The sequence below is a fragment of the Brachyistius frenatus genome, unplaced genomic scaffold (genome assembly GCF_029030835.1).
Source record: "Brachyistius frenatus isolate BFR_SWC_R1_liver_20210118 unplaced genomic scaffold, ASM2903083v1 Contig_157, whole genome shotgun sequence".
In the NCBI taxonomy this organism is placed as follows: Eukaryota; Metazoa; Chordata; class Actinopteri; family Embiotocidae; genus Brachyistius; species Brachyistius frenatus.
Genome location: NW_027210756.1, coordinates 892,406 through 916,171, shown reverse-complemented (window position 1 = coordinate 916,171; position 23,766 = coordinate 892,406). Strand labels below are relative to the sequence as shown.

The window sequence follows — 23,766 nt, the reverse complement described above, 5'->3', positions numbered from 1 at the left end:
TAATAGGAATGGATGCTCAGCTCAAAGGTCCTCTATTCTTTACTTTTTTTTCAATTCTGTTTATCAGATGCTATTACATGTTGAAAAAGATGTTGATTTTATTGTTGGTGAATGGCAACAATGTATTTTAGTAAATGTTGTCTACTTTATGTTACAAATGAAAAAAATATGTCAAAAATGATCTATTTGTCGAGTATCTAATAGAACATGTAACTAATATTCATGTAAATGAAAGGTCTATCATTTCATGTATGCACCAGGTTGTCATCAGCAAACTGATGGATGATTAGAGTAATTTGACGAACACAGGTATATATAAGGGTCATCTGTCCTCTACTGATGTTCAAAACCAGCTGTTTTATCCCTAGAAATCACTTTATTCCCAACATGATGTAATTTAAATATTAAAATATGAACACTTTAATGGGTGTAAGGATCAGGAGGAAGCATTGTGTGCCCTGGATTTTAAGTCTTAAGTATCCTGAAAGTTTTTTTTCCTCAGACCCAAAGTTTGGAAAAGGTCAAATGTGACACATCTAAGCAGTGATGGAAGAAGTAATCAGTGCCACACAAACAAGTAAAAGTCCTGCATTCAAAACCTTATGTAAGTAAAAGCATGTAAGTATTAAAAGTAAAAGTACACACTATATGCAGTAAAATGTTCCCTGCCAGTGTTTTACTATACGTGATGTTTTTGAGTTAATGTTACTGCAGCATTAATCTGCATTTTACTGCTGTAGTTCATTAGGGTGGAGCTAATTTGACCCACTTTACAGTAGGTTGGTTTAATCTACAGTAATCAGCATCATATTTGACAAGATCATCATATTTGTTGCATCGTTGTGACACTTCCCAGCTGGTCCAAAAAAGTCTTCCAATTGATTATTTAGCTTAGGATATATTTTTCCATCTCATATAAGGGAGCATTTCGTTAAGTCTATTACAAACATTCAAATTCAAAATAACTATTTGGAGGTACGTGGTTTTCACCAGACAGGAAGGGTAAAAACTAATCTTAAAAAGCTGCTGCTGTCAGAAAAACTGAGTGGAGTAAAGAGTACAATAATGGCCTCTGACATGTAGTGGAGTAGAAATATAAATCGCGTGACATGGAAATACATGGAAGTACAAAGACCTCCAATTTTCTACTTATATATATATAAGTTTTTAATATTTTTTAATTTAAATATTATTATTTTTTAATAAGTTTTTATATATTAAAATATATAATATATATTATATTATATATAATACAACAGGTGATTAAAACACACACAGTAATTGCGTGAAGAGTTTGATTTGACTGAGGAAAGTCAAAACATCCACGAGAGCCTGTCTCCTTCATGAATATGCACGCGCGCAGGGACGTGCGGAGCGTCCTCCTCTTCCTCCTCCTCCTCTTCCTCCTCCTCCTCCTCTTCCTCCTCCAGTCGGATATCTCCTGGCATCTTATTAGCACGCTGTGTTAGAAAAACAGTCGTCCGTCGCAACCAAAAATGGTGAAGCAATAGCACAACACACATTGTAAGTTGCGGGTTTTGGAGCTTCTTCGTGTTCGTAGTTCTGTCTTGATTAGTTCTGTCTTGATTAGTTCTGTCTTGATTAGTTTTGTCTTGATTAGTTTTGTCTGAATGTTTTGCTGCGTCGTCGGTCGCTGCAGAAGAACATGTTACAGTTGTGTTAGCGAGCTAACTGTGTCTGTCCAGTGTGCGACAACCAAGAGTTCAGCGAGCAGACGGTAATTTATGATCACGGACGTGAACGTGGCGTGTTTTGAAGAAAGGTTTTACGGGATTGTCGTGAGATTTGTTGACGGACAACATCTTGTGCGTTGGACCGTTTCTCTGGGGAGTCCAGCGACTGTTAGCTGCTAAGCTAACGCTAGCAACGTGAAGTGATAGCTTACATTTAGTCCAGGCCCTTTTTTTTATTTATTTATTTATTTTTAAAAAGGCTGTTTGAGCTGCTGATGGACTGAAACACCGTCAGGATACGTGTTGAATGGTGTTTTTTTTGGTTTTTTTAAAGAGCTACACCATGTGATGGAGTTTAATCTTCTCGGGTGTACCTCCATAACCTGAGTGTGTCCACCTCCATCTGTCCTCAGGTCTCTGCAGTCAGCAGTGGGTTTCGCTAATGAGGCGTTATGTGAGGTTTAATTGTGCAACGTTTCCCTGTTTGTGTTATCTGACCAAAGCAGTGACACAAATTAGACTCAACAGAAAACATTTACGTGTAGACGTGTCTGCTGTGGGCCCTGTCCTCTGTCCTGGTCCCCTGTCCTCTGTCCTGGTCCTCCCCCCCCCCCACAGGACCAGGGAGCTGTCGTTACAGTCATCCTCATCATCTGACCCTGAAAGTGATGTTTGTTATGTGCACACAACATCAAGGACGCCAGACATGTTTGAACACCTAATTGGTGAAATGTCTTGGGTTCATAGAAATCCCTCCTGACAGTAATCTCAACATCTTCATTGTATTTATTTATTCTGCTGTGATTGGTTTTTTGTTGTTGTTGTTGTTGCAGTTTGAGCATGGCAGAAAGAAAAGGAAAACCAGCCACCCCAATCAAGCCGCTCTCAAAGAAAGAACAAGAGGAGCTCAAGAAAAAGGTTTTTTTTGGGGGGGATGTTTATAATATTGGACATAATGCTAAGTGCTTTTTTTTTTTAAGTGGATGAAACTGATTTTTGTATTTCGAGGCCTGTTTTAATACAAATAAATGTGTGAAATAAGTGCACATTCGTGATGAACAGTTTCTGCATTTTGAATTTGATCAATGACGGACAAAGGGAAGGGATAAAATACAAATACTTTGTGTGTTTCTGTGTGATGTTTTAGGAGGAAGAAAAAGCGGCAGAAGTTTTTGAAGAATTCTTGGCATCGTTTGAGACCAGCGAGAAAAGCGGAGTGAAAACTTTTGTCCGTGGGGGTATCGTGAATGCAACTAAAGGTGAGCAGCTTGGGACTATGAATCAAGTTTTATGATATGATGGAGCTGCGTTGCAATTCTGTACCATTTTTTATTTTTTTTAATCTGTTTTAATAATGTTAAACCGAATTACCTGCACATGTTATAATTAATACAAAATATCAAGCTGACTCGGCGTTTAAATACTGCATCTCACCATCTTACTTTTTTAGGGCCCACATCTGAATGGTTTCATAAAATTCATCAACTCTTGGGACTCAGTCAGCACTCCATTATCATTTTAATTAAAAATAAATCAATCTCATCCAATATTAGGCAGATCTTCACCTGATCTCAAACAGGTCTTCAAGGACCTCCTGTCATACAAGTAGACGTCCCTTTAACTTCATTTTTAACTGCAAACTCAGCATAAAGACTGAGACTTAACTGATTTTTATTCAGATTCATGGTCGTATTTCTTGCTGACAGGCAAAAGAAAAGCGATGAGAATAAAGCTGCTCCTGTGTTTCAGACCGACACAACTATCATCTAAAATTTCTGAGTGTTGCTATACTCTTTGCAGAGGAGGAAGCAGCAGAAGTCAAGAAAAGTAAGCTGTACCGACCTGCTACGAAGTTTGTACCCGTGTCCCAGCATGTCTCACCAACATCATCTGCTGAAAGCAAAAAGTCTGTAAGTTTGTGCTCTGATTTTTGTTCGATGACATTGTTACTGAATTCAGTAGGAATGAAAATGAATTATTTTACATTTTCCTTTAAATGTTGGTCATACCCTTACTTTGGTCAGAGCAATTGTTAATCATTCAATTGTAATAATAACCACAATGGCTACTTGTTGGATCAACAGACATATAAAAAAAAATCAGACGAAAAGAAGAAAAGTAATCTTGAACTGTTCAAAGAAGAACTGAAGCTGTAAGTATATATTTTTTGTTTTTACAAATGAGCCAGATCATGTTTCAGTGTGCTCTGTTGAAATATCGTTTGCATATGTAAGGTTGTTTTTGTGTGTGCAAAAAAATGCAGAATACAAGAAGAGCGCGAGGAAAGACATAAAAGGAAGAAAAATGACCACGGCGTTGGCGCAGGAGGAGGTGGAGGAGGATTTGCAGATCTGGACTTACCATTATCCGGACGATCAAGTAAGACTCTGCCTTCATTATCAGTGTTTTACTTGTTGGAAAATGTGGCTACCTTCCAAATGATGCTAACCTGAGTCCTGTTTCACTGTGCAGCATTGTACGATGACCTAACAGTGCCAACCACCACGAACCTCTACATAAGCTGCATCAGCCCAAAGGTAAAGAAAGGCGCACTCTGACTTTGACCTGCTCAGCTCAGCGCAGATGTACATCTCTCACTTCTCATTGTTGTTACGTCTCAGATGAACGAAGAGATGCTCTGCAAAGAGTTTTGTAAGTACGGGCCGCTGGCCAGCGTGAAGATTATGTGGCCCCGAACGGACGAGGAGCGCTGCAGGACCTCCAACAGAGCCTTTGTGGCTTTCATGACACGGAAAGATGCGGAGAGAGCCTTGGCTGCACTTGATGGTACTGTTCACTTTTACAAATGTTTTCAATCAGCATTTCTCTTTCGTTAGTGGTTCTGTTCCAGACCGCCTGACTGTTAATATATTTTGTATTGTAGGGAAAGTGATTATGGGGTTTGAAATGAAGCTGGGATGGGGCAAACCAGCTCGCATCCCACCTCAGCCTCTCTACACACCGGTGGGGGTGAGAGCCACGCCGCCGCCCCCATCCGGCCTGCCTTTCAACGCTCAGCCAAGGGATCGCTTCCGCAACGACTTCACCAAGCCGCTGGGCTTGTCCAAGGGAGAGCTCGACAAGGTAAACATCAATCTCCAAGTAATGAGTGTTCACTGCATTGGGACGGTGATGTTGGTGTGATAGGTCAGGAATCACAGCCTGTACAAGAATGTGAGAATTAGCTCATGAAAAGTGTTTTCCTAAAGACTTAAAGAAGTTAGTTGTCTTAAAAGTTCTGTCCCTTTTTTAGGGAAATGCACAAAGTGAAAATTAACCATGTGGCCTTTATGTTGCATTGAAATACAATCATTGCAAACCTCAGCTTGCAACTGTTTTAGAATAAATCCCTGCTAAAGAAACAGAAGCAGTGTTTCCCACACATGGACTTTAGACTGGCTGCTCAGGTGTGTTACCCGCCGTCCAAGCATATTTTCTGACCCACTTTTTTTTTTTTTTTAATTTTTGTCTGCAATACCGACGCCATGCCCGACCGATTGACTAGTGAACAATCTTGCTCTACTTCACCTATCTCTCTCCTTTGCGCCGTCTGTGTGTGCAGCAGCAGCTGAACCACACCCCTCATGAAACACAGAGCACAGGAGAGAAAGTAGAGCCATTGTAAAGCACAGTAGAGACTCATACTGAGCTGTAAACAAAGCAGTGTACCTAAATTAGGTAAATAACATAAATAATATATTTTTTTTGGCTGGACCGCAACAGCTTCTAAACATGACTGTCTGTCACTGATCGTGAAAGTGAGGGATCACACCAATGGCGCAACTTCCATCTCAAATTAAAAGCCCTCTCGTATTTCACACACTGTCCAGCCATATCCTCGGTTCTTACCTAGTCTTGTGTTTATTTGAGCCAACACGGGGGAAGGGGGGGGGGGGTTTCAAGTGGGAGCAGAAACACCGGCTTTCAACTTTGATAAATCGTGCATTACAATGTCTCACTCTTTTTGAAAGTATTTTGGCTTCACACAAATGAATTGTGCTGCAGTAACTGAGAGGGGACTAGAGGCTACATGGTGGACAGCCATTCTGCAGGCGTCTACCGGTGGTCTGCATGAGGCGTTTAGGGAGCATCTGGAAATTGTAGCCACAGAAAATAACCTGGTTTACATTCTCCCCCTTTAAATGCATGAATCTCTGCATGTACATTGGTCACACACCACTTAAAATGAATTATCAACCTGTGGGAAACACTGAACAGTGTAATTTGTCACCAATCATTGCAACAATATTGGAAATAGTATTATTCTGATGCCTATTTTTTCTTTTATCTAACTGATCACCTGTCCCTGCAGTGCCATATTACAGGATGCAGGGGTATGGCAGTACACAAAGTCAAAGTAACATAATACTTTGTGATTACAAAATGTTGATAGAACCTTTATGCTCTTAAATTCAAGTACAAAGATGAGCTCAGCTTGTATAACAATATTAGAAGAATTTCCTGGAGTATTAAAGCTGTGTCACCCTCTTCATTTCACTGACTATGAATGCTATCATTGTTTTCTATGCTGTATGTATCCTGCAGTGTTTCATCTGTACAAGTGCTCACGTTTTAATATTTTTACTATTTGATTTGACTTCACAAACAGACTCTGTCCGAAGCCGTAGTCAAAGTGGTTATCCCAACCGAAAGGTACAGACACTCTTCTTACTACGACCCACCAGCTGCTAGAGTACAATGTTAATAGGACAGAGGCTGTGCTGCACTGTTCTTTTGTCCTTCATATTCTTTGAGGCAGGAAGACTCGGGCTAACAGCTGTAAATGCACTCATTATGTACACATAAACAACACTAAATCTTTCGAGTGTTGCAATACTTGCAGTTGTAGGATGTCGGTGGACATTTTGACATCTGCGACTTGTCGACGTCAAAGATCTCCAGAGCCTCAGATGTACGTGTGGAGAATGTACCTAGTATTTGGGTTGACTCTTGTATTTCCATGTTTTAACTGGGGAAACAACCTCATAATTGACCTCGTTTCCAATATAGTATCTGTCCCTCTATTTGTTTTATGATTGTTGTGATCAAAATTGCTTGATTTTGTTGTGACTTTTCTTTGAAATTGTGTTTTTTATTTCATTGCGGTCAAATTGAAGGAACTGGCAAAAGTGCAAGTCGAGGACATAAAATAAACTCATGCTAGAGGGCTGTATGATTAGACTGATGCAGGGACGTGCAACGATTGGTTGCCTGGTTTCCATGATTAAGACCACATTTCCCATAAACCCAGTAATTTCACTTTTTTTCCCCCTGGTCAATCAGCATGCAGCTTGTTTTGATGATGAGATGAGCGCTTGAAGAGTCTTTCTGACTGTAGATAAGGAGGGTTGGTTTATTTTGTTGTTTGGAAAGGCTTACTTTTTTACTTTAATGCCCACAGCAGAGATTTGTTTTGAGTACTCATATTGCAGGGACACTGCGGGAACATTTCAAGCTCCTGCAAATATTGCGGAGATTGGTTGAATTTGGGTTTATTATTGCGATCGTAAGATTTCCTGGAGGGACTGGTAATGTTTAGGCAGTGTTATTTTGTAAAGTGAACAGCAGTAGTCTTTGTATATGACTTTTGGAGCCGTTCATTTATACCAACATCTCTGAGCCCTGGGTTTCCCACGGGCTGGCTGAGACACTGCAGACCGATACAGCTAGAAGGCAGATAGATTTAATATTAATGTCAGGAGTATTTTCATGCTATTGCCATGAATCAAGTTTAGCACCGCCTCAGGTCAGAGTAGTGAGCAATATGAAAGTATAACTGTAATGGTAGATATGACACAACATTATTGCATGGACATACATTGATGCTCAATATGATAGTTTTCAGGCCTGAGGCCCCAATCCACAGTAACTATTCTATGCGTGTTGTCACTCCAATTCTGACTTACCATGTGATTCATTTGTCGTGTTCCAGTTATAGTCTGAAAGTGACGATTTTGAAGAAAAATCTCTAAAAGAAAAATAGCACCTTTTTTTATGAATTTTGTAGATGAGCCCAATCTTTTTTTATCACAAAGGTTCTGCAGAGTCCAAATAAAAATCTGGTCCTCTGAATTCTCATGTGAGTTTTGTAGCTTGAATCTTCTAAACAATCAAGGCAAAATAACTCAACTTAAACTTTGGATTGGGGCTTCCAATTCTTAAACCCAGTCATTTTTCATGAAGACATAGTGATTTGTGTGATTTCTGTTACCCCTTGAATGGACAGTGTCTCTGGAATATTTAAATATGCTGACACATTGTCCCCTGCAGAAGGCAGTGACTATGCAGTGTTGTACAGTCATAGAGTCACATGGGCTGTCAACTTATTCTATTCAACATTTTTTTTTTAAATTGTGAATCGTTTGAGCTGCAATGACATTGTTGCAACCAACTCCGTGCAGTCTGAGAGTCAGCCAATCATTTTCACGGGCCACTAGTTCCCTGTAAAGAGGTAGCAGAGATCCTGTACTGTAGCTCAGAGAGAGATGAGAGTACACTGAGAGGTTAAATACAAAACCTGCTCTGATAAACTCTTCTTTCCCCGCAGGAATCTATTGTTCCTTATTCACAGGATGATAGAGTTTGTGGTGCGTGAAGGTCCCGTGTTTGAAGCCATAATTATGAACAAAGAGAAAAACAATCCTGATTACAGGTAGGTATGCAGTAACCGGTCACATGTTGGTAAGTGACCCCGGAGAATAAGTGATTTATTGATTCTTTAATGTCGCAGGTTCCTTTTCGATAACAAAAGCCAAGATCACGTGTACTATCGCTGGAAACTGTTCTCCATACTCCAGGTATGTACCATGCTCATGCTGATTTCAAGACGCTTTTCAAATAAACGGTTTTACTCCATGAAAATACAAGTTTATATGTGCCTGGCTTTCATCCCTACCACAGGGAGAGACCCCGACAGAGTGGAGGACGACGGACTTTCGTATGTTCCGAGGAGGCTCATTATGGAGACCGCCGATTCTAAACAACTACTCTCAGAGAGGTGAAGAGAGAGCTGAAGTAGAGGAGGATGTTTCCCCCGAGGAGGAAGTGAAGAAAGGGCAGCTCAGAGCCGAGTAAGTCTTTCTAGCAGACACACGCTCCTTTACCGCTGCCGGGACCGGCCCGGCTCGACCGGTACCAGGTACCCGGTACCTGGTGCTACTTTTGGTATCACCTCCATGGAGGTTCCAAGTGCCAATACTAAAAGGTGATGTGAAAACACTGCAGACCAGGTCAAAGAGAATTGTCCCAATCACCGAGTTACACAGGACAACCAACGCCATCCCACCATTGTTAACTAGCTAAGCAACTGTAGCGGCTGCAGTTTTTCCAATTCCCTGGACTACTCAATGGCAAACCGCTGAGGAGGTCCTGACGTTCTTCTTTCTGGTTGCCAACAAAATGATCCAGCGAGAGTGCGTCACGTTGGATATGGCATCATGATAGCTTCGCTATAACGGCACCGCATTTAGGGGGCACAATCTGCAACAGAAAACGAAACATAAAAGTCCCTGGTACCAAAAGGGAGTAGATTCACGCGGAGTAGAGCCGGTGCTGGCAGTGGAAAAAAGGACTATAGTGACATTTCTGCTTGTAACTTGAGTTGACCTGAACGTTTCTCTTCTGTAAACACCTTCCAGGCACAGACAGAGACTGGAGGTGCTGCTTAAAGAGCTCACTCCAAGCAGGGAAGACATTGCCAATGCCATGCTGTTCTGTCTTGACCGAGCAGATGCAGCGGAGGAAGTCGTGGGACACATCACGGACTCTTTCTCATTGCTTCAGACGCCCCTTCAGAAGAAGGCTAGTTAGCTTCCTTTTGTCTTCATATAAACAAAGTTACACAAAATGTCTGTAAAGTTAAATATTTCATTAGATTTAACTTTTTTGTTTGTTTGTCCTTGATCCCACAGATTGCTAGATTGTATCTTGTTTCTGACATCCTGCACAACTCGTGTGCCAAAGTAGCCGGTGCATCGTATTATCGTAAATAGTAAGAAACGTTCCCTCAATCCAGCTTCAGCACTGTCAGATGGAGAAGAAATACAATATGATCAGTCTTAAAGTGCTTCTTTCTCTTTTCAGTTTTGAAACAAAGCTAACGCAGATATTTGGAGACCTTAATGCAGCACACAAAAACATACAAGCCAGGCTGCAGGCTGAGCAATTTAAGGTAATTGTGTGATTCATTTGCCTCGCACAGCGACATTTCCCAAAAATAGAACAACAAAAAAACAGTTTCATTATCTTGTCTCCACAGCAAAAGGTCATGAGTTGTTTTAGAGCCTGGGAAGACTGGGCCATATACCCGGGGCCTTATCTAATCCACCTTCAAAATATCTTTCTGGGCTTCGCTAGAGCAGGGGAGGAGCCGGCAGAGACGGCAGAGGTGGGCTGAATATTCATCTCCTTGTTACAGACATTGTGGTCCTTTTTATGATGGCTTTTCAACAACACGGACAGCTGCAAGTGTTGGGAAGAATAAACAAACTGGGACATGAACAACTTTAAACGTATGTATATTGGTCTGGCTCCTTCGTAGGAAGCACCCTGTGATCTTGATGGTGCGCCAATGGACAACACACTTATAGACGGGTTACCTCTGGGCAGAACTCCTGTGAACGACCTGGACGGCTGCCCTCTGCGCTGGGACCCTCTGGACGGAGTCCCTGTCGATGACATAGACGGCGTTCCCTTAGGAGTTGTCATTGATGACATCGATGGGATGCCCTGTGAGTCCGCCACGTATTAAAACGCACACATTTCAAGCACAAATCCACATTTTCACACCCCATTTATTAATTATCCGCCCAACTTAATGTGTCTTTCATCAATACACTGATACAGCTGAGTAGGCACTCTGATCTCCTTGCGTCCAAATACAGGCTCTTCCTACAGGGATAAATAAAGTCGTCAACACCATTTAAAAAAAAGGAAACATAAACCACAATCACGGTGTGACCTAAAGCATTTCTGTCCTGTTCTGACCTGTCCTTTTCCTGACTCGGCCGTCTGCTTTGTTTCCTCAGTAGATGAGAGCAATGCTCCTCTCTCCAGTGTGCCTTTGTCCAAGTGGGAGAAGACTGGTGACAGTGGGACGTTTTCTCAAGGTAAGACATGTCGGGCTGCACTCTGTCATCAGTCTGCCTCCTGCGATCGCGCTCATCGTTCTCCTTTCTCTCTCAGCCAAGTCTGAGTCGAAGTGGGACACCGTGGTGGAGCACAACAGCGAGGATGAAGTGAATGTTAGGTGAGGACTAAGTGGCCGGTTTCACGGCATCAAAGAATGCTGCTACGGAAACTCATATTTCTCCCCTCCTCACTCGCACCAGTGGCCACTCGCAGGACGGAGACGAGGACTCGGAGAGCGACAGCAGTGCCGACTCCTGCAGTTCGCCAAACTACGACAGTGCAGTTTTCCAGAGCTCGCTCCGAAGTTTTCAAATGTCGGAGAGCAAAAGGAAAAGGTTGAGAGAGCTGGAGGCGAGTCCACATTTTTCATGAACATCTTCATGCAGTTGTTTTTCTGTGGTCCAACTCGGCCTCTTTTTAAAGTCATACTTCATTTGTCCTGTTGCATTTGTATTGTTATCTTCTGATTCCCCACTGATTCCCCCACTGGAGCATTTTCATCCATTGGAAAATATATCAAATTAAATATGCAGTTTTGATTCTGTAACAGCTGAGGGTGATGAAGATCCAAGATGAGCTGGAATCAGGCAAAAGGCAGAGGAAGTCTGGGATGAGCATACAACAGCAAGTGGAGCTCTACAGAAACAAACTGCTTCAGAAGGTGAGCTGATGGACAGCTGCCATTTCTGTGGCTTTTAGTTCATATTGTATATTTTATTTCACTTTTTGGAGGACTGGAGGGGAGGATGGGGGGGGGTGTCCTAAATTTTTAAGTAGTTAATTGTGCAGTTATTATTTCCCTCATACTTTTTTTTTGTACGGAGGGGTTGCTGAAGAAAAGTTGCTGCTATCATCAAAGTAGCATTTCTTTAATTCTGAACAGTATGAGGTAAGATGTAACGAAAAAAATTTCCCCTCGGGGATTAATAAAGTAACTACCTAACCTAACCTAACCTAACCTAAATGATACTGATGCAGAGCCAGCTCTCTAGTAGTTTCAGCTCTACAGATTTACACAAATGTGCGCCACCTGCAGGGGAGGAAAGGAGCTACATTTTTTTTGTTAAATTAATCCAAATTTTGGTTTTATAGAAGCAAAGTTTATATTCAGTACTAAACTAAGAAGTTTACACTGCTCCAGGTTTTCTTATGTATTTAGTCCTCATTGTATGTTTGGACAACTCTGAAAAAGTAGCAGGATTTGCCAGGTTTGACAACTCTGCTGTGCCTTTATCTAGTGGTTTCATTTAATGAATTAGGGCTCTGCAGATTTGATACTGTGTGTGTGTGTGTGTGTGTGTGTGTGTGTGTGTGTGTGTGTGTGTGTGTGTGTGTGTGTGTGTGTGTGTGTGTCAAAGTTAATTGAATCAGTTAAGCATATATCAAACTGGTCTGATATATCAAACAAGTCACCGTGTGAAGAAACTGCGAGCTAGAGACCATGAATTTGTGGGTTTGTTTGAAGCAATGTCCACGTGGTCTTTTGCATTTTATCGGGCAAAGACAGAAGCCTCCGTCTGACTTGATTGATTTACCTGGTCTCCTGTAGGAGTTTCAAAAAGATGAAGAGAAGAATGAGAGATCAATATCAAAGTCCAAAGACAGGTCGAAGGACGACAGAAGGAACAAAGAAAGGAGCAAAAGGAACGAGGACGGGAACAGAAGGCGGAGCAGTGAGTCCGGAGACCCGCCCCGAAAATCAAGAAGCATCTCTCCTTTAAAGCAAGTGCCATGACACGTTTCTGTAGCATACAAGTCGATCTATCCTGGTGGTTCTCCTTGAAATTAATCTACTATCATATGTTCTGTCTATTAAACAGGACAAGGTCTCCCAAATGGTCCAAACGCTCCCGATCACCATCTCCAGACCAGAAGGCAAGAAAATCCAGGTCACGGTCACCTCATCGCTCCCACAAGAAGGCAAAGAAGAGCAAACATTGACTCTGTCTGGACCTTTTCCTCCATTTCTCTGCTGCATTGGCCTGCTGATGTCCACAAGTTTCCACGAGGCACTTCTGCAGTGCTCCGTAAACAGACTAACGTGTCTGTTCTCTCGGCTCCAACTCACACTCTCCAACGCAAGATTCAGCACTCTTTTATATGAAGAAGTTTGAACACTGTAACTAATTATATATATTTTTGTTTTAATGTTTGTTTTTCAAACGATAACCAGAAATGTTGCTGCGAAGTTCCAACACTAAATAAATCACTGCTGGTGATGAACATCTGTGTGGACGACGTGATTAGTAGTAAACTTATTATTTATTTATTTTTTTCCCCGGTACTCTACAAATTAATTGAAACAGCTTGTCGACAAACATCCTTCTAGTTTGTGTGGATTTTTTTTTTTATTGAGGAAAGAAATAGAGCATCATTTTTGTTTACAAAAGCAGTAAGTACGCAATGTTACACAGTAAATTTACAGTACTATTTTATATAATGAAATGTGCTTTCATTAAACAAAGAAATGTATCAAAAGTACTTAAGAGCCAGTATTGTTTCTGGAAAAAAAAAAACTTGAAGATACCCAGCCCTAGTAATTAGTAATTGTTTACAGATTTCCTGTAGAGTGGCTCTGCTGTTATCTGCTGAAATGTTTGGTATATTTTAGAGGAAAGCTTGAGAACTTGGATTTAGAAAAGCAAATCTAGCTTTTGTAGGCACAAATAATCTGTAAATGACACTTCAGTCCACCTTGATTTCAAGACAAACGCGTCTTTACACAAGACACATTAAAATTGGACTGACTGACAGTGTCTTGGGTCTCTGAGGAAAACTTGTCAAAGAAACTTGTAAGGTGCCCATACTGTTACAAACAGCCTTGAAGCTACACTCAGTCTTAACCGTACAGCTGTACATTTACACAAACATCCCTGAACTGATTTAAGTTTCTGCTCAAACAATACACTTTGCATTTCTGGATCTTTTTTTTTTTTTTTCCTTTATGCCAAACCATTCACAGTTGCTTGGTATGAAAGATAAAAAATAGAGATGTGATAGGGAATCTCACCGTGTCCGCTTTGTACAGTCCATTTCTTCCAACCATTACCTCATCCTATATTTTAGGGTCCCTGTTCTCCAGGAAAAGCTACAGACAGCTTTGTCTCAGAGCTATAACCGTTAGGTAGTTGTGTGACCTCGGAAGTCTTCTGACTGGTTGTCCTCCATCTTTAGGACTGATCCTCAGGCCTGAACGCGGAGAGCCTCGGAGCCTCAGATGTACTCAGTACTTTTTTACATTGATGAAGACTTTGATGGCTCCGGTGAAGTCGGCAGAGAGAAGAACCTCGGTGTGATCTGTCTTTAGGGCTCCTGCGAAGAAAACAAACAATGCAATTTTATAGCACCGACATGACAGTCTTGATGGCATTAAACCTGTCTGTGAATAAACTCGGGCGGGCTCACCTGAGGGTATCGTTTCAGAGTCTGTGGAGTCCAGGCTCTTGCACTCTGCTTCGGGTTTATCTGCTCCAGTTTCTTGAGGAACAATAAGGCCAGGGTGGGGTGCAAATATGGCGGAGGTGACCACTGCATTGTGTGCTGCAGGATAAACAGTGCTTTAGTAACAATCCGACGACCGGGAACAAAATGATTTCAAATGACATGAAATGCTGTTTGTCACTCGACACGCAGCGCAGTTTCGTTACCTTTAATCCCTTCCCAGAAGTCGTTGCGGTCCCGTCGTACAGATGTGAATTTGCTCAGGTCGTGGTAAGTGCTCCAGATGTACACGTATTTATCCTCTGAGCCACTGACTATGAAGGAGTAGTCATGGCTACAAGAAGACAGTCCCATAATCAATTCGTTTTTGTGTTAAAGGGGGAGATGTAGTGCAACATACTGTCAAACAAATAAGACTTGTTTAGGTAAAGCGGCCCCCGCCAGTTGTTAACACGGACGAGAAAAGATTCATGAGAAGCAGCGTTTATGGTAAATAAATAAATCACTAGCACTACTTATAACTTCATTTGTTGGAGAGGGATGTATTGGTGCGTGTTACTTTGACAAGGTAAAGCCAAAATTACATGAACCCTCCTCACCTGAAGCTCGCCTTGATCTGGCTGCTGCTGTTGACGTAACCCTTGTACTTCATGGATAGAGACAAGTCCCTCAGGTCGTAAAGGCGAATGCGGGAATCATTTGAGGTCACCAAAATCTGCGGGGACGGGGTGAATTTTGACATTTAACAAGCGTGACTGACATGTCTCATTGCAAGGACGTCAAACAAGCTGCAGATGAGATATTTCTTATTACCTTGTTCTCTCCAGGCAGAGGCTCAATGCCAGTTATTTTGCGTCCCACTTTGTTCCTACCTCTGGTGGACCTCACGTGAATTTGAGTGTGGTATTTCAGACGCTGAAGAATGTGCGAAGACAAAAAATAAATTTGGTACATCATCTAATTGCATGCAGTCGTGACAAAAAAGGATAAGAAGGAAGTGATCAAATCACACGTTATCAGAATAGAGCAGTGAAACTGGATACCTCCGTGTCGTAGAAGATGCAACGGCCATCGTAGGTGCCGATGACGGCATACTTCCCATTTTGACAGAAGTTGGCGGCAGTGATGAGCCGGGTTTGGCCATCCACCTCGTTCCACAGCGCCACCTTCTTGTCTGGAATGTTCCACAGCCGAAGTTTTCCATCCAGAGAGCCGCTCAAAAAGTATCTGTCATCCTTATAAAACGAGACAAACCTGTTACTTAAGATACAGCCTGGGAGCCCAAATGAATACGTGTGATTTGTGCCGAGAGGAGTAAGGCAAGGTGATCGGACTTACTCTGGGATGGAAAGCAATGGCTGTGACAAAATCAATGTGCTGAAAGCAGCAGAGACACTCTCGCCTGGATATATGCCATAATCTCACGGTTTTATCCATGGAGGAGGAGAGCAGGAAAAAGTTCTAGATCGACACAAAAAACTGAAAAAGTGAGACGAGGGATATCACCAGTAATGTGAGAGTCTAAAACGTGCGAAGTGAGACGATCACCTTCGACCAGGATAAATCCAACAGATCAGCTGTATGACCTTTGTACTTGCAGAAGGGGATTTGGCGGAAAGGGGCATTTCTATCTTCTGTGTCTGGGTCCTCTGGCATACAACTTGCCTACAAAATAAGTGCATGAAATTGGGGGAAACAGTCACACAACAGTCATTTTTCCTGAGCACTTGACATCTCACAGATTCAAATGGTTGTTAATGTCACTCACCCCTGGATCAGTGTCAGATTTGGAGGAGCATAAACTTTCCTGAGAAGGCGAAGGTGAAACTCGACCTGGAGGAGGCGAAACAAAAAGAACGTCACTGCAGCATGCGGATTAAAATGATCAATCAGAAAACAATGTTGTTGTTTTTTTTACAATGAGGTACCTTCAGTGTTGTACTTTAATCTCATGTTATTAAAGTAGTCAAAGGCCGTCTTTAAGACCCAAATGCGGACCACGTTATCTTGGCCTGCAGTTGCCAGCAGCCTCCCACAGTGCGAGAACTTCATCGTCCAAACAGCTCCCTGAAGAAAGGACAAAGATGCTGGTACACAACTTCCCCCCAAACATCAATAAACCAAAAAAAAAAAAAAAAAAAGAAAGATCCTGTTACCATGTGCTCTCCACTGAGGTCCTGCACCACCTTAATCTGGTCAAAATCAAAGGGACCCTTGAAGCTGTGCGCCGCCTTGAATTTAGCAGGCCTGGTGTACGGCGTGCCCTCATCGTCACTCGACGACGGGTCGTCCTGATCTGTGTGAAACACTGAGAGCCCAAAACAAAAAGCACAGCTGAGAGATGATCAAAACCGCATTAATATTTCATAAGCATGTGCCGACATTATGTTTAACTCCATGTAAATGTTCACAGCAAGACGTAGTCTGAAAAAAAGTCAACAACTGTTTTGTATTAGCAGAGGTTTTATGATTATGTAGCGCGTGTGCCAGATCTAATAGTCACACTTTGTCACAGTGAAAAATCTTCTGCAAGTCCTCAGGGATACACTGTGTCAGGTCTTATTGGAAAACAGTTTCATAAACACCACAATGTGAATACATGAAGACACAGATGAGACAAAAATGGGGTTTACAAAGCAGTGGGAAATTTATAATCTGCATTTTTAGAGGAACAAAGTGTGTCGCTTTTATTGATTTGTGGGTTTTGATGATTTATATCTCCTTTATTTGACTGCTGCCATTTATGGCTACAACAGTGAGAAGCTAGAATGAATTATTATCTGTCCTGTAATGTCCTCAATGTCCACGTCCATTTACAAACAGTAATCTCAACCAAAACTCTTCTCCTGCTGACACTTATCTGTGCTGCATCTTGTTGTAGCTTCAGTTTATCATAAAACCTAATCAGCCTACACATCCCGTATGTAAAAAAAAAACCACAAAATACAGAGATACGTCTCCATAAATGCTTCAGATTACCGTGCATGTTTACCTTCATCTCGCACACTTTTCACTTTGTTGACTGCCTTCTCTCCATACTCCTCAGCGAGATGCTTGGCCTTCTTCACAGACTTGCCCAGGAATTTTTTAAATTGTGTTCTGATAGAAAATATAAGGGACATCAAATTGTTACATTCTATATTAAATGATGTGGTGAGAAGGAGAAGAGTGTCAATTCCAGCAGTGAGAGGCTTCGGGAAGTCCGTGCTCCTTACGTTTTCTGCTTCAGTTTCCCTCCGTCTGTGTCTGCCAGTGGAGCCTGAGGCTTGTCATCGTCATCTGACTGTGCTGCATCATTTCTGGGAGAAAAATATTAAAAAAAAAAATAAATAACATCCTTCCTCTGGAAAATGTACAATTTATTTTTACATAAACCTGAAAAAAAAAATCCTTTCCATGGGACAATGTTCAACATGTGTGCAAACTGCAGAGGACAGAACACAGACAACAGCGTCAATGCAACACGCAGCTACCAGTTTATTCACGAGCTGTCAAAATGGCTGTTTTCGTGGAAGCTTAATTTGATGCTCAAGTGTCTCGATTCAGTTTAATTTTCCCCTCTTTGACTTGTATATAAAGTAGTACTTTGTCCAGAATTCAATTAAAATGTGACAAAACAGCAGCTTAAACAGAAAAAGTGATGCTGTGCTTACGTAATGTACTCCTTGGTCCTCCTCATGATGTGTAGAGTGAGAGGGTTGATCCCAGCAGGAAGCTTCTCCTCCGCCTGAATTAGAGGGATCTCTTCCCCGGTGTCTAAGTTCTTGATCATCACACTGGCCAAGATTTCCTGTTTTGAGGTTGCACACGAGTATGCTTTTGTCGACTAGATGATAAGTCAAAGGAATGCGCAAGAGATTTGGGATATACAAATATTTAATAAAAACACAGAAAGACTCCTACTTCATCTGTCAGTTCTCTACCAGAGTTGGAACGTGGCCGCTGAGGGCCGGGAGTTTGTCCTTCACTCGGAGACGAGGCCTGTCCGTCCTCATTTTCCTAAAAGCAAACAGATGGCACAATCGATGAAGAAATTGCGACAATATATATATATATATATATATATATATATGCCAACATATATATATATTTTTTTAAACGTCATGCCCGACCTGTGCCGTCACCACCTTGTCCCCACTGGTGGCACTGGCCAGATCCAAGGAATGCTGTAGCTCTTTGGTTAGACTCCTCACTGTGCTGCTGGGAGACACCAGGCCAGAGGGCTCCAGAGAATCACCGCTGACTGGACTGACTACAGACACTGGACAATGAGAAACCACAACACTTGAACTGAAAAACTGGACATCCTTTTCTGTCTGCTTTGCATATGTGAGCTGTGTTTTGTTATTGTAAATGTTCATGGATAAAAAGCAAGAAAGACATCTGGCTTAAATGTTTTCCTGTTACGTTAAAAACAGCTATAAAATAAAGGTTGTCTACAATGGCATGTAACCCTAAAATATGACTTCCTAGTTTAAAATCAGTGATTTACCAACTTTCTCTCCTTGTATCCGAGTACTGGCTGCATATGTGGCACACTTAGCTAGGTAGAAGGTCATACCTTGAATTTCTTATCATCCACACACAATATTTTGTTAGTTCAAGCCATTCCTCATTGATCTAAAACACTAGTCACGTGTGGTGAGCGCAGGCCTGTCATTCATTCACACATACTTTGCAGTGTCAATGTAAACAAGGAGCATAACTTTAGAGCTTCTGCTAAGAAAACTATGACAACTGCTCAACAGCAAAGTCACACGCTTTACAGCAGCTCCCAATGCAGACATGCTTTCAAATTTGAATTCAGCATTTCAAAACGCACTTTTAATGCATCACTTTAGTGCCATTAACTCAGCAATGTGTTCTCTACCTTCCAGTCCACTTGGCCTCAGACACTCCTGTGACTTCTTGGAAGGTAAGCTCTGCCAAGATGGTGGAGGAGGTCGAGGTGGAGGACCTCCGCTAGGAGGCGGCGGGCGTGAGGGAGGAGGCTTCTTTGTGCTGGCTACAATGTCTGGTTCCATTGTGAACTGCCGTGGGGGCTTCAGAGGCCCAGAGGAGTCCGAGTCAGCCGGACTGTCTGTCAGGGGAACCTGGTCTAAGATGTCCGCAGGTCTACACTCCTGCTCGCCTTCTGCAACCCCCACAGCCCCATCAGGCTGACTCTGTTCGATGGTGCTGGTGATGTCTGGAGGCTGAACGTGTTCTCGCGACCTCACCGATGGCCCAGGGAGATCCGAGGGTTCGGGAGCAGGTAGGGTGCATTCTCCGTTTGTTGCTACACTTTTTTGTTGTCCCTCTGACCTCTGGACAAATTGAGGCTCACCAGCTGGCGCCGATAGCTCCACAGGAACTCCCTCAGCATTATCGTCTTTCTGTGTCCCCGGCTCTGCTCTGACATCAACGTGGAGCTGATCTAACAGCTGAGCCACGTCACCAACACTTCCCTTCTGACTCTCCTCAATGATACTATCAATGATCTGTAAGCAAGAGAAAATAACATATTATTTAACAATGCAGCAACTAACGGAATTTTTTTTCTTTCTTCTCACAGTAAGTGTGACACCTGGGAACTGGGTGGTACAGCAAACGAAGCACTGCTGAATATGGAATTTCTTAAACGTACGAAATCTATGAAAATCTCACTAATTTACACTTTTCTTGGACAAAAAAATATGAGAAAATGTTGGAAATCTAATATTTTGATAAAGATCTTTTCTCTTTTCATTTTACCAGAGCCATAGTCTCAGGTGGGACACTGTGCACGAACAGAGAAAACTGTACCTGCAGGGAATCGTCTTGCTGAGTCTCAGATGTGGCACAGCTCGCATCCTGTGCAGGGATTACTGATCTCTGGGAAAGCTGTTCAGACAACAATGGAAAAAAATAATATATTAGTACCAACAATAGACACATAAAGGAAATAACACAAGTCACATGCCAGCTTTGACTTACATAAAGACTTAGAAAGCATATCAAGGCTGACCGTACTAAAATCGGATTATTATCTGTGCGGCATATGAGTGACTGTGAGTGACGTTGAGGTGAAGTCCTGCATGCTGATTTCACTTTGCTACAAAAATCTATATTTTCAAGTAATGAGACGTACCAACGGGATGTTATGGTGGTCTGTATCCAAGGTTTATTCAACTATCAGTTCACTATTCTGCTCTTATTTCCTCAGTTTTTACTTGTCAATAATCTCTTTCATGAGAAAGTGTAATTCAAGGTAGGTAGGTAGGTAGGTATATACTTTATTAATCCCCGAGGGGAAATTTTTTAATTCTTTTAATTCCTATTCTCACAGTCTGTGTGGGAACCATTGAGAAAATTACATTTTTACAAGTAAAAACAAACCCGTGCAGGAAACCAACATTGTAAATAAGCCTTTCTCCAAATGCTAGTCCAGTGAGATTTTTTTTTTCTTTTATGAACTTAAAATGTGAAAAAAAAAAAAAAATCGAACTTTAACTGTGGCATCTGCAAAGGTTTGGGCACCTATCTAAGAGTGAAGGATCAGAACTTCATTAACTCGATAGGTCCTTAGTGACTCATACAGCCGGTCAACAACCTGCACAGTTTAAGAAGCTCTCTGACTCTTAAAACGTTGTGGTCACACTCAACAACCAAGCACTTGACTGAGGACATGTTCATAAAATTTTTCACAAGAAGATATGAAAATAAAAGCTGGTGCGGGGGGAGGCTATAAAAAGATCAAAGTGCTTTTAGCTTGCCATTTTACAGTCCAAAAAGTTGTTTCAAAATGGCAGTTTAACGTGAAAGTCAAAATAGGATCTGGAAGAAGACTTTCTGATGAAACTGCACATCTGCTGAACAGAAAGGACAGTAAAAATAAAACCCCATCTGATTGCAAAGAACCTGCAGGCAGGTTTAGCTGACACAGGATTAATGGTGTCCAGTTCCACACGGTCAACAGGGTCTACATGACAGAGTCCTCACAAGGAAACTTAACCTTTAACCTCATCACAAGAGTCAGAGGCTGAAGTACACAGAGCCGCATATGGATAAGCCACAGTTGGTTTTGCTGTGCAAAGATTAGGTTAAAATTTTGCTCTTTGGCCACAATCACCAAAAGTATAGAGAAAAGAAAATGAAGCAGCGTCTGATGAAAATAACACCTTGACATCTGCTAAACATGTGGACAGAAATATTCTGCACTGGAAGGAGAAGAAGGGATTTCAAACTGAATACAAATGTCACAGTCAGTCAAGAAAGTGAAACTCAAATGAGTTTGGCTTCTACAAAAGATAATCTATCCAAAGTACATGTGACCACTGACCTAATAGAGCACTTATGTTTGTGCACAAACCAGTTATTGCTGGTGGAAGATATGCTATTTTTAGTTCCTCAAATAAAAAAAACAACCGTGTCTAATCAATTGAGGAGAGGATTTTTTTTTTCTTTCTGTTTGCTGCAGTATTATTTTTTTTGGTACTTTTTCCACTTAAAATGAACAAAATATGTAATTTGCCTTAACTTTTGCGCACAACTGAGGCACTTACAGTCGATGCACCTTCAAGGAGAACTACGATTAACACTTCAGTCACCACTAAATAGTTAAACACCTCATGATATAACAGTGTAATGTATAAGATTTAATCCTTGGTCATTTTCAAACTTAAGTTGGACTAATCATTCCAACGGCAGCTCAGCACCACACATAATGCCTTGTTTTCACAGTACCTGGGTTTAGATAAACATACCTGAGGTGAAGGAATGACAAACTTTGAAGGCGACCTGTAAAAAAAAAAGAAAAAAAAAAGACAAGAGTTGCAAAATGCAGTGAAATTCAAAGTATTAAACACAACAACCTAAAACCAATCTCGCCAAACCAAATATGTGATTAATTTTCTCATAATAATGTGTGCATTGCACCACTTTGATCCCAAATAATAATACAAATTTGCAGCTCTCCGGTGTCATCAAACCTTTTGGTTTGTAACTCAGTAGTGAGCTTATTTACTGACAACGACACGATGGCCCGACAGCCACTTTCCGTAATGAAAGCGAGCATAAAATCCAATAGATCTTGATTCATTTTTAGTAATTGTCAATTGATCCATTCTAAGATGATTACATTTCCTGACACTATATTGGAAAACTGTTGTGTTTTCTTGGTTGATCCCGACTTCAGTCACCCACACCCTTTTTTTTTTTTTTTTTGGTGTTACAACAAACAACGTTTTGAACGGACGTATCAATTTGCATCTTGGTGTCAAGTTCTCCAAAGGAAACCTGTTTCCTAAACGTTATCCCACTGATCCCAGGGACAACACCACGTGACCCGTGTGTTGGGGGTTACACTCCTGTCCTGTGGTTTCACAGCTGGTGAACTGAAACACCCCCGTTTGACACTAAAACAACACTTTCACTATTCAAATACAAAACTGGTCGCACGGTGTTTGGCACCTGACTCGGGGCGTTTGTTGTTGTTGTTGTTGTTGTTGTCGTTAAAGCAGCTGAGTTGACATCGTTTATGTAAATGGGTATATTTTTTTTGCAAACGTAACGCTGGCTGACGTGATAATAATAATAATAATAATAATAAAAAAAAACAAGCAGAAAAAGATGCGCGTCTGCCACTTTTATCAAATGTAATCTTAACAACAACAAAACAAAAAACAAAAACCCAACGTGTTTTCTTACACTTTTGGAGAAGGAGTAAAATTCACGTCTTCGGGAGCATCATAGAATTCCTCCGTGTCACTTGTGTCTGACGCCATGCTAACGTCAAAGCAGCGCGCTAGCTCGTCCGACTCGGCCGCCGGGCAGCTCGTTTGAAAGCCTTCAACCTGCGGATCATTCACGGTTTACACACAACGACGCGCTCGGTCTCTCTGTATCGCTGCCCTGTCGGTATTAACAGCGCGATCTCGAAGGGCTCGGCGTGGACGTCGTGGAAAAACAACCACTTTTCTCTCTCTCTCTCTCTCCCCCCACCACCACCACCACCCCTCTCCTCCTCCTCCACCTCCTCCCCCCGTCTGACGTCACGCCATAACGTTACAATATGCTAAGCCGACAGCGAAGCTAACGTGTAATCTGGTTGTACGACGAAGCAGCGACCAAATGCTAACTAGCCTTTCTGTCTCTTTGATATCTTGGTCTCTTTCGCGATCGAGACAGATGGCCGCCCCCCCCTCCCTTCCTCCACCACCACACACACACACACACACACAAAAAGCGCGTTTTTTACAACACCGGCGTTCACTTTGATCAGCTGTCAAAGCTACCGGAGCCGGTTGACCGCGTCACAAACAAACCGGTCACACAAACAATACATGTTAGCGAGGTGAACCAAAGGGCGGGGCACCAGCGCCTTTCTTCTTCTTCTTCTGCGCTGCTCTCGGTGTGATTCTGACACACGACTGGCCTCTACTGGCCTCTACTGGCCTCTACTGGCCTCTAGCGGCCTCTAGTGGCCTCAATGAAGAACAGCAAGCAAAAGGGTCGGGGGGGGGGGGGGGGGGCAAAAAAAAAA

At 42.0% G+C, this 23,766-nt stretch overlaps 2 protein-coding genes across 5 annotated transcripts; one reads left to right on the top strand and one right to left on the bottom strand.

Annotated features, from left to right (window-relative positions):
- The first annotated feature begins 1,427 nt into the window (after positions 1 to 1,427).
- Positions 1,428 to 13,096, top strand: LOC138631500 (U2 snRNP-associated SURP motif-containing protein). Of its 4 annotated transcripts, none has more exons than XM_069716479.1 (24): positions 1,428 to 1,524; positions 2,528 to 2,612; positions 2,842 to 2,953; positions 3,495 to 3,604; positions 3,779 to 3,846; positions 3,958 to 4,073; positions 4,167 to 4,231; positions 4,316 to 4,481; positions 4,579 to 4,778; positions 6,304 to 6,347; positions 8,242 to 8,346; positions 8,425 to 8,491; positions 8,595 to 8,764; positions 9,332 to 9,494; positions 9,605 to 9,684; positions 9,777 to 9,864; positions 9,952 to 10,080; positions 10,234 to 10,423; positions 10,721 to 10,801; positions 10,878 to 10,941; positions 11,024 to 11,174; positions 11,374 to 11,484; positions 12,373 to 12,545; positions 12,644 to 13,096. In XM_069716479.1, the coding sequence occupies exons 2-24, from the start codon at positions 2,535 to 2,537 to the stop codon at positions 12,762 to 12,764; spliced, it is 2,652 nt and encodes an 883-aa protein (XP_069572580.1). In that variant the 5' UTR covers positions 1,428 to 1,524; positions 2,528 to 2,534; the 3' UTR covers positions 12,765 to 13,096. The 4 variants fall into 4 exon arrangements, with proteins under 4 accessions (XP_069572580.1, XP_069572581.1, XP_069572579.1 ...); XM_069716480.1 differs by having other exon boundaries at positions 2,029 to 2,612; XM_069716478.1 differs by lacking the exon at positions 1,428 to 1,524 and adding an exon at positions 1,575 to 1,738 and having other exon boundaries at positions 10,724 to 10,801.
- Positions 13,097 to 13,146: 50 nt separating this feature from the next.
- Positions 13,147 to 23,220, bottom strand: wdr44 (WD repeat domain 44). Its single transcript, XM_069716482.1, has 20 exons — positions 22,932 to 23,220; positions 21,989 to 22,022; positions 20,049 to 20,126; positions 19,135 to 19,744; positions 18,377 to 18,525; positions 18,168 to 18,263; positions 17,918 to 18,054; positions 17,480 to 17,563; positions 17,257 to 17,363; positions 16,421 to 16,572; positions 16,193 to 16,331; positions 16,033 to 16,097; positions 15,813 to 15,929; positions 15,603 to 15,725; positions 15,308 to 15,499; positions 15,078 to 15,179; positions 14,864 to 14,979; positions 14,471 to 14,598; positions 14,229 to 14,363; positions 13,147 to 14,135 (listed from the first exon to the last, which is right to left on the bottom strand). The coding sequence occupies exons 1-20, from the start codon at positions 23,006 to 23,008 to the stop codon at positions 14,047 to 14,049; spliced, it is 2,730 nt and encodes a 909-aa protein (XP_069572583.1). The 5' UTR covers positions 23,009 to 23,220; the 3' UTR covers positions 13,147 to 14,046.
- Positions 23,221 to 23,766: the final 546 nt, after the last annotated feature.

Coding starts and splice junctions, on each gene's coding strand:
- LOC138631500 (XM_069716477.1), top strand. CDS start 1,632: ATGTTTTGCTGCGTCGTCGGTCGCTGCAGAAGAACATGTTACAGTTGT. Junction 3,605..3,778: donor CTGCTGAAAGCAAAAAGTCT/GTAAGTTTGTGC, acceptor TTGGATCAACAG/ACATATAAAAAAAAATCAGA. Junction 10,802..10,877: donor CAGTGGGACGTTTTCTCAAG/GTAAGACATGTC, acceptor TTTCTCTCTCAG/CCAAGTCTGAGTCGAAGTGG.
- wdr44 (XM_069716482.1), bottom strand. CDS start 23,008: ATGGCGTCAGACACAAGTGACACGGAGGAATTCTATGATGCTCCCGAA. Junction 17,364..17,479: donor GGGAAACTGAAGCAGAAAAC/GTAAGGAGCACG, acceptor ATTTTCTATCAG/AACACAATTTAAAAAATTCC. Junction 16,098..16,192: donor ATTAAAGTACAACACTGAAG/GTACCTCATTGT, acceptor CGCCTCCTCCAG/GTCGAGTTTCACCTTCGCCT.